Raw genomic sequence first — 9,472 nt, 5'->3', positions numbered from 1 at the left:
TTCCCCCCCCCCCCCCTTTATTTTGTAAAAGCAAGCACATGCAGACAAGTTGAATAATATGAAATCGTGTAACAACAGTAACAAAATTATACTGGCAAACAAACATAAAATGAAGGAAGGAAACGGTAAAGATGCAAAAGTTTTTTTTATTTCCTTGTTCTCCCGAGTATTCCTCATTTCCTCCAGCAGGGCAGAGGACATCTGGGAGGAAAGAAAAGAAAATCTGAGTCAGCAGCAGCGGCGGCTTCAGTCTGCTTCTCAACTCAACTTCCGCGGACCGATTTAAGCTCATATCTCCATAAAATACCACTTTAATGCTTATCAATGAGCCTGCAGGAGTCTACATTACTCTAAGAAGCATCTGTGGAGGAAAAGTCAAAACCGAGGCTCAGAAGAGAGGAGAGCCCGTCGGAGGTACAAGACCATACACGTTGTTTTTAAAAGTAAAATGTAGTCGTGTGTGCTACTTTAACTTATATATGTTTCTAATTTGGGACTTTACAGAGATTGTACGATTCTTAGGATGATGTTTGAACGTAAAAAAAGCTTTTGAGTTTTGTCGTAACCAAATTATCCTTCTTCTTCTTCTTCTTCAGGGCAGGAGCTTTGATGAACTAGAGGATTAAAGCAGATCTCGACAGTAAGTGGATCAGCAGTGATTACAATGGTCTGGTCTGGCTCTGCATCTGCTCATTTTATTGTACAATGTGTGTTAGAAATATTTTCTCTCACTACAGTTTATGGTTTGACTTGGGTCTCTGCCTGGCCCTATGTCTTTATTTCCAGTAAGCTGTAGTGTTTTCAGTGGGGGAGAGAGAGAGATTTGTGTGTTGGGGGTACAGTCTGTTATGGTTGCCTGAGTAAATAAACACATGTAAAGATGGCAGAGGAATGGAACTGGAGTTAATTCAATGTTTAAATAGAGTAATTCAAAGTATTTTATTTTGATGTTATAACCGGACTTTTTAATATAAGATTGTTATGCCAAAATATATTTACTGTACAGTTAAGTTCAGAACTGATTTTCATTGTAACACACATTTTGCTGCAACACAACATACAAACTCAACAGAAACAACATTGAAAAAAGAGCACAGTTGAAAATAGCAATTCAGCTGATGATTATTTCCATTATAGATTACAAACTTTTTATTTTATTTAGATTTATGTAAAATATCCCCTGTGATGTTTTCACATCATCTTTTTGGACAACAGACTTAGAAAACCAGAAAATATAATAATAGAAAAAGTACATTTTGGGGTTTTCACATATAAATTGGTGACAGCAGGCCTGATGATTGGGCCTACAAATACTTCTCAGCAGCCTTCATATGATGGAGAAACCACTTTACAAACATGTATTTTTCCCTCTGTCTAGCTCACCACATGTCCCTCTGATAAATAATTACCTCGAAGCTTCATGTCCGTCCGAATTTCAGCCATGAGTGTTCTTCCTCCTGTTCGAAAGGACCGTGTCATTGCTCAGCTCCCTCAGGTAAAATTATTTAATGTCATTAGAGCCTTTAGTTTTCCACCATCAATCTGAAACTGCCTCGCTTATGCTTCTTTGTCTCTTGTAGTGTTTCAGGAAAGAGGCTGCTTTCCACACAAAGGAGGATTTCAACAACAAAGTGAAGACGGCATGTCAGGAGCAACGAACCGGCACTGTGGGGTGAGAACAGGAACCAGCAGCCATGTGACGCTGGATGAGGTGTTTTTGTGGCATTTATTTACTTGTTGCATCTCCTATTCTTCTCAGCAGATTTAAAATCTCCAAGGTGATTGTTGTGGGTGACCTGGCTGTGGGGAAAACCTGTCTGATTAATAGGTAAGCTCAACACAGTCAATGCAGCAGTTCTGGGAATAAATAATTCACACAATAAAATACCTCAGAGGACCTGTACCTCCTGTGAATATTATTAATTATTAAACAGGATTGAAATCTAAAATAAATGAACACTGTAATAGACATTGGTCGAAAGTGACCAAGTAGGTTTACATAAGGACTGTACCATGTCATTTTGCTTTAGTTAAGAATTCCAACTGTGCCACTTTATACATGGACTCAACTACAACTCATCTTTACTGCACTACATTTATCCAAGCTGGATTTACAACTTTCTTCATAAATAAAACATGTGATAAAGATTAAACTACTCAAAAAGCGGTAACATTTAAATTCTGCTGACATGTTTAAGCATCCATACAAATGTTCTAATAATGTGATGTTTTTATTAATATAACTCTAAAAGGCTTAGTAATTTAACTTTAAAACTTGTATTATCTTATTTAAGTTCAATTATGAATTTAAAACTATTGCTGTTGGTATTGCTATTTTCTAAATTAAATCTGCAGAGCATTGCTTTGAGATATTTTGATGTGAAAGAAATATCTACATTGCATTTAGCTGACGCTTTTATCCAATGCGAGATTTAAGATTAGAAATGAAAACATTTTGTCATTACAGATTTTGCAAGGATGCTTTTGATAAAAACTACAAGGCAACGATCGGCGTGGACTTTGAGATGGAGCGCTTTGAGGTGCTGGGTGTTCCTTTCAGCCTACAGCTGTAAGTCTAATGTCTACATTATTTCAAACAAAACAAACAACTGAGTCTGTGTGATGGGACATTGCCTGAATGTCTGCCTCTCTTCCAGCTGGGACACTGCAGGCCAAGAGAGGTTCAAGTGTATTGCTTCTACGTACTACAGAGGAGCCCAGAGTAAGGGCTTTGTGTGTTTCTTAAGGGACTAGTAAGAAATGTACTCAAGAATGTCTTCTCTCAGGGGACAAAAGGAAGCTGTAAATACATTACTGGAATTTGTGGCTCCTAAACATTTTATTGATGTAATATTTTCTTTCCTTCCAGTTGTGATTATTGCGTTTGATGTAACTGACATCGCCTCTTTGGACCATGTGAGGTAAGCTCATTCATTATGAGCCGTTAGTTGGCACAGTTTTCTGTCCCAGCTGGAAGACTTTAACCTGTCCTGTTCTGTGTGCAGGCAGTGGCTGGAAGACGCCCTGAAAGAGAACGACCCCACCGCCGTCCAGCTTTTCATCGTGGGCACAAAGAAAGACCTGAGCGTATGTTTTCTTTTAAATTGGACATGCCTGTGAATGTGTTTTTTTAAAACGAATGTAAATACTTTGGATTGTTGCCAGCAGCACAAAGCATTTGCGTCCGACACTAACTTCAGGAATGTAGCTTCCCCCGACCTTCACTTCACGAGAGGTTTCAGAGAGAGGCTGCAGACATTTCTTAGACATTACTAACTGTATTTAAGCAGTGGTGGGAAGTTAAATGCAGACTCACATTTCAAGAAGTTTGTCATTTGTGTTGAACTACTTGAAATGTGTCTCTCTTTTGACTTTACTGCAACTTTTACATAGAAGGTATTAGCACACTGAGATTTAGTGTTTTTGTCTATTATGTACATGATAACAAATTAGATGAACACATCAGTAATTTACCTTTTATTCATGGAGTGCTTCTCTTGTACTTGAGTCACTTCCTTGCTGTAGAATAACATACAGTACTTAAAATATAGAAAGAAAACTTTATAAATTTGGGTTTTGACTGTCAGTCGGCAAAAACAAGCAATTTGAAGCCAGAGCTCTGGCCATATTTAACTTGATTTCACATTTTATGGATTTAAGGAATAATACATAAAGCAAATTTTTTGTTTGAGATTATGCCCAACTGTCTGCTCTGGTTTCTCCGACAGTCTCCTGCTCAGTATTCTCAGATTGAACAAGACGCCCTCAAATTAGCACAAGAGATCACAGCAGAGTATTGGGCTGTGTCCTCGCTGACAGGTGAGCAATTTATATTTAAATACATTAACCTGATCAGTGTGGGTTCAGAAATGGGTGGGTAGTCTGATTTTGGGGTGTAAAGCAGCAGAGGGTCTTTAATTTTCTTCTGCCATACTGCATATTTATTTTGTATTGCCTCATTTGGAGGTAATATTTACTGTAAAAAAACATGCCTTTTACACGTTTTTCCATTTACAAGAACAACAGTGGTGATTTGTAACAGGGCTTTATTTTGTGTTTGTCAGAAGAAGCAATACGTTGTTATAAGAAACATGTAGTAAGGAGCAGTTTCATTGAGGAGCATGCCGTTTATTTAACTATCCAAGTCCATCACTGATCTAAATTCCCTCGGTGCTGTAGGGGAAAACGTCAAAGAGTTTTTCTTTCGAGTTGCATCGTTGGCATTCGAGACCAACGTTCTAGCCGAGTTGGAGAAGAGTGGGCCGAGGCAAATTGGGGGCATAGTCAGTGAGTATCAAAACCCATCTCTCTGATCATAAAAACCATCACATCATTGTCTAGTAGTTTTAACACCCAGCTTTCAATTTTTTCCAGGGATAAACAGCACGCCAAGCAATGCGAATGCTTCAACAAAGAAGAAACAGCCAAACTGCTGTCAGTAGGGAGGTTTGAAGGGGGTAAAGACTGAAAATAAGAAAAAAGGCTGGAGGGATTTCTGTGGTGAAAGCAGGACGAGGACGCTGGAGTTTCTACTTCCTAACATCAGTGGGTTCAGTTTTTCCTGGCCTAGAAATAGTTTTCCTCTGTGGGATGTGGATTCTTGTGGTGTTGCTCGTGAACGTTAAAGTTACACAGCAATTACACAAAACTGACTGGTACTGCAGAAATGCCAAAGAGAGACTGTGGTTGTTTTTTTTTAACATGGGAGAGTGTGGATGCTAAGAATCAGTTTGAGCTGCTGTAGTTTGTTTCATAGATTTTTCTTCACAATAATACTAAAGTATGCTAAATGGCCTTTTTTAATGTGGCACTTCAAGTGTTTTCATAATGTCATAGATTTTCCCAACCTTAATGTAGGACATAAGAATAGATCACAGGAAAATAACATGATATTTTTTAATCTACAGTATTTGCTTCATAGGTACTTCTGCTTGTTTAAAATCAAATCAATGATTGCATTTTAATTATATTATCAACAACTGAAACAGTGGGTACAAATATTTTATTCATGGTATGTTTAACATGTAATAAATATATATGTTTGAAAAGTAATTATATTATGTTGTATTTTTTTTCAAGCAGTTATTTAGTATAGCTTGTGTTAAAACATTTACAACACGTTTATGCTGGTACTTATTTTTTGAGCAATATCAGCAAAGGAGAATATGCATATATAAATCTTTTTTTACTGAAGTTGTAAGAAATGCAAATGTATTGTTCAGTTAAAACTTTTGAAGGAATCTAGATACTTCAACTGCATGTAAAATGATCTGTTTATTTTTTTACAAACATTTTTCACTGACAAACCGATTCTATTTTATAAGACATGGATAAACGTTTTGTATACTGTATCAGGCGCAAAATACAAAGCAAACAACAGCATTATAAAAAGCACTGATGTGGTGAATACATACAGATGAACAAGCACATGTTTAAATTAAAGCAAACATTAACATCGCTCTCTAATCGTCCAACCAAAGGCTTTTCTTTAACTAATAACAAATTATAGTAATACATAAACAAATACATTTCAAATAATAGTTTTCCAAAACAGTTACAAAAAAAATGGTTTGGAAATATCTAATATTTTTGGTCGGACCTAAAGGGATATTTTGTGTATTCATTATTTAAGCAATAGCTCACGACAGGCCGTGGTATATGCTCATTATATCACAGCTAAGGGGCGTGGTTCGGCCCGACGCGAAGCGTCACCCTTAGCTGTGATATAATGAGCATATATCACGGCCTGAAGTGAGCTATTGCTTTTATAAAACGGTTACCAAGTGTGGCAATATGAAAGAAAAATACACACTCTAATTTAAATAGTTTTTATCAGTAAATAATGATGTTCAAAATAAAATAGTGCCTCCGTTGCCTTCTGCACAAAACATAGTGCAAGGTGGTTGCTATGCAACAACACTAACAGCAAGCGAACATATTAGAGAGCGTTGATCCATTATTTGGCTGTTTATTTACATTAATGTGTATGTTGCTGTTTATTGTGCATCCACTGAAAAACTGTCCAACATCAGTAGCATGGCTTACGTGGTCACTTGTAGCCTATAAGTTGTTCGAGGCTGTTGCTTGGCGTGGCGAGAATATTGCTCCACTTTCTCCGGTCCCCGAGATTGGGCTTCCAGTTACAATTCTACCACGGGTAGAATTGTAAGTTACTTTTCACAACAAGTCAGTATCCCTCCGCGTCTGAGAAAAACAGTATACCGTTGGGCTGAAAAGCAAACTGCCTGCAGAAACAAACTGCCTGGAACAAGAAAGCACCGGAGAAGTAACGGGGCAGAAGCCCTCCTTTTTGACGCAGCGGTCCAGACATAGACATCAAACGGCAAAACATATTCAGTGTACAGTTCCTTTGGCATTAGGGCAGGGATATCTAGATACTTTTGAAGGTTTAACATAATGAATTGTGCTACTTTTAAAGCAAGCAACGATGTTTTCAAATCTGTAATCAAAGAGGTCCGCAAAAACGCTATCGACCAATCAGATTGCTTGATTTGACTTGTCAGTTTTATAAATATATTTAAATTTCTTCCGTTACGAAACAAACTTACAAAGCATAAAATGGAAACATTTAAGATTAACTTCGACCTCCGGGGGGGTCTTACTATAGTATGGAGGAGTGGATTGAGCAGTGCCTATCTCCAGAAAAAAAAAGCACCTAAACTACGACATGCAGAGCTACGTGNACTTACAAAGCATAAAATGCAAACATTTAAGATTAACTTCGACCTCCGGGGGGGTCTTACTATAGTATGGAGGAGTGGATTGAGCAGTGCCTATCTCCAGAAAAAAAAAGCACCTAAACTACGACATGCAGAGCTACGTGAAGAGCAGGTAGACCAACTGGAAAAGTACCACCATTCAAAAGCTTTCTGATGCGGGTCTTGAAACAAAGCAGAGAAATTATGACCGTTAGTGGCCACAGGTGCGAAAGCTCTCTCCAGAGCTACTGGAAGCCCAATCTCGGGGACCGGAGAAAGTGGAGCAATATTCTCGCCACGCCAAGCAACAGCCTCGAACAACCTCAACCTATACAAGTGACCACGTAAGCCATGCTACTGATGCTGGACAGTTTTTCAGTGGATGCACAATAAACAGCAACATACACATTAATGTAAATAAACAGCCAAATAATGGATCAACGCTCTCTGTCTAATATGTTCGCTTGCTGTTAGTGTTGTTGCATAGCAACCACCTTGCACTATGTTTTGTGCAGAAGGCAACGGAGGGACTATTTTATTTTGAACATCATTATTTACAAATAAAAACTATTTAAATTAGAGTGTGTACTTTTCTTTCATATTGCCACACTTGGTAACCGTTTTATAAAAGCAATAGCTCACTTCAGGCCGTGGTATATGCTCATTATATCACAGCTAAGGGGCGCGGTTCGGCCCGACGCGAATATACAAGACTTACTCTAAATTGGCATTAACTTTATTTATTTGTGATGTCCAAGATGAAACACCTAACATTAACACTAGAGGGTGCCGTGTCTCAGGGAATAAAAGGACAATATCATCTGGGTCATGTCTGGTGTCATTACTATGTCAACATAATCGATAACTATTTTCACAAGGATGCATTAGTAATTTTAAAGCAATAATGCCAGTTTTTTTTATTTGGTTGTGGCAGATGTAAGGATTTCATACTTGTCATATGTAAAAATGAACTCCTTATCTGTTTTGTTTTTTACACAATATATATGTTATAATCTGGTAAAACTAATCTTCAATTTTTTTGGTTCGAATTCTGTAATTTATTTCACAAATACAGTGGTGCATTGAAGCTGCTCTTACACTTACATCACCTACAAAAGTATTTCAGGACATAGATTTTGGGCCAGTTGCGATCTAAGGAATTATTTAACAAGTATATTGTATTTTAAATGGAAATGATCCAATTATAAAAACGATTATTTGCAAATAGCATAAACTGATACATATCCTTGTCAAAACTCACAAACAGTTGTGTGGCTTTTTTTTTGCTGAAGCTCTCACAACCCCAGGGATTTCCAAACATGGCAGCTGGGAAAACATTCATCTCCTCAAGAGAAATAACTGATATGATTAAAGGGTAAAAAGCAGAGGAATATTAACCTGGTTTTAGCACATCCAATCTTACTTCCAAAGTCTTTCTTTGCCTGTGTAGTCAGTGTATGTCTGGTTTTGGGTTGCCACACAGGTGACCGGCTTTGCGGAAAACCAGAAAACCTTTTCCAAGGGCGGTGGCAACAGAAGCACCTGAAAAAAACAAAAACATTCATCCACACTGATATGTCTCAGAATGTATCACCATGTTGCTAACCCTCAGTGTGAATTGGAGGAAGAGTGCTTTCACCTATTGTCACGCCTTGTGCTATGTGCCATTTAAAGTCAAAGTATCTACATGTTAGTATCTGAAATCAGAGATGAGGTAACACGTGTGATTGCCTTTAATCTAGCCTTATATCCTTCTTAAAATGAATTGGAGTGTTTTCCAACCAAGAATGAATCCCATTGCATCTATCCCAGCAACCAGGTCAATGGTGTCGCCGTGGAATGGACTGAGAAGGTATTTGAGACAGTTTGTTAGAGCCTGAATGCAGAGCAAGGACAGTAAATGCACACAATGCAAACAAATTGTTATATCTCTCACAGGCTCCGCCCTCTACTGGACTCTGGGTACTACCAGTGGCGGCCGGCCCATAGGGGCGCTAGGGGCGCCGCCCCACCTCTTCCCACATGAAAAATAAAGAAATATTTAAAAAGAAATATTTTTTATTTTTAATGAACAAGGTAAATATTATATAATTGGTATCAGTAAAATGTATAATCTACAATAAAATATCGTTTAAAATTGTGTTACGATGTCTAAAGTTACTGATAAGTCACATGTTTCCTGCCTGGCCTTGCCATGTATCATTACCCTCTCTCTCTCTCGTCGTCTGGGCGCTAAGAGAGAAGCCCTCAACCAGTGCAGCAGCAGCTGACTGTTGCTATCTTTAAACTATGCCGCCAAAACATAATTTCAGCCAATCAGCGTCGTCAAATCTGATGGTCACAAGGCGCCAACGTCAGCGCCCGGTGCAGTCTGTGAGTTGTTTGGACTCGTATCCAAGGAGACAAAACAGGAAGCTGTCATTCACTCTGGAAGCTATCATTAACAGCTAATGAAAACTCCGTTTTTGACATAAAAATGGAATTATGGATTATCAATACTTTTTCAAAGTGACAGACACATTGGATTAACCTATGGATTAACCTTCAGCCGCGTTTTTCTCGTTTTTGATCAGAATAACAGCAAAAGGTGAGCATATCTCCGTGTTTTGCTACCTAAAGCTGTGTGATGTCTGTATTTGCTTCCCCTCAGGAGCGGCGGGTACTGTAGGCTAGGGAAGGCTAATCCTTCCCAAATATTTTTGTCACTGCATCCTGGTAAAATAAAAATATAATGTATAATGTTTGTGTCTTTG

At 38.1% G+C, this 9,472-nt stretch overlaps 1 protein-coding gene across 2 annotated transcripts; it reads left to right on the top strand.

Moving 5' to 3' along the window:
- Positions 1–38: 38 nt before the first annotated feature.
- rab34a (RAB34, member RAS oncogene family a) lies at positions 39–4,456 on the top strand. Of its 2 annotated transcripts, none has more exons than XM_010773779.1 (12): positions 39–414; positions 597–640; positions 1,379–1,495; positions 1,581–1,672; positions 1,760–1,828; positions 2,468–2,569; positions 2,658–2,722; positions 2,870–2,921; positions 3,006–3,087; positions 3,729–3,819; positions 4,180–4,287; positions 4,375–4,456. In XM_010773779.1, the coding sequence occupies exons 3-12, from the start codon at positions 1,421–1,423 to the stop codon at positions 4,440–4,442; spliced, it is 804 nt and encodes a 267-aa protein (XP_010772081.1). In that variant the 5' UTR covers positions 39–414; positions 597–640; positions 1,379–1,420; the 3' UTR covers positions 4,443–4,456. The 2 variants fall into 2 exon arrangements, with proteins under 2 accessions (XP_010772081.1, XP_010772088.1); XM_010773786.1 differs by having other exon boundaries at positions 40–414; positions 1,763–1,828.
- The last annotated feature ends 5,016 nt before the right edge of the window (positions 4,457–9,472 follow it).

Source organism: Notothenia coriiceps, unplaced genomic scaffold (genome assembly GCF_000735185.1).
Source record: "Notothenia coriiceps isolate Sejong01 unplaced genomic scaffold, NC01 NC01_scaffold00000339, whole genome shotgun sequence".
NCBI lineage: Eukaryota > Metazoa > Chordata > Actinopteri > Perciformes > Nototheniidae > Notothenia > Notothenia coriiceps.
This window is presented reverse-complemented; position numbering and strand designations above follow the sequence as displayed.

Bases quoted from the DNA above. Each gene is read 5' to 3' on its own strand.
- rab34a (XM_010773779.1), top strand. From the start codon at position 1,421: ATGTCCGTCCGAATTTCAGCCATGAGTGTTCTTCCTCCTGTTCGAAAG. The intron at 2,922-3,005 runs GTAAGCTCATTC...TTCTGTGTGCAG, and splicing joins GCCTCTTTGGACCATGTGAG to GCAGTGGCTGGAAGACGCCC. The intron at 3,820-4,179 runs GTGAGCAATTTA...TCGGTGCTGTAG, and splicing joins GGCTGTGTCCTCGCTGACAG to GGGAAAACGTCAAAGAGTTT.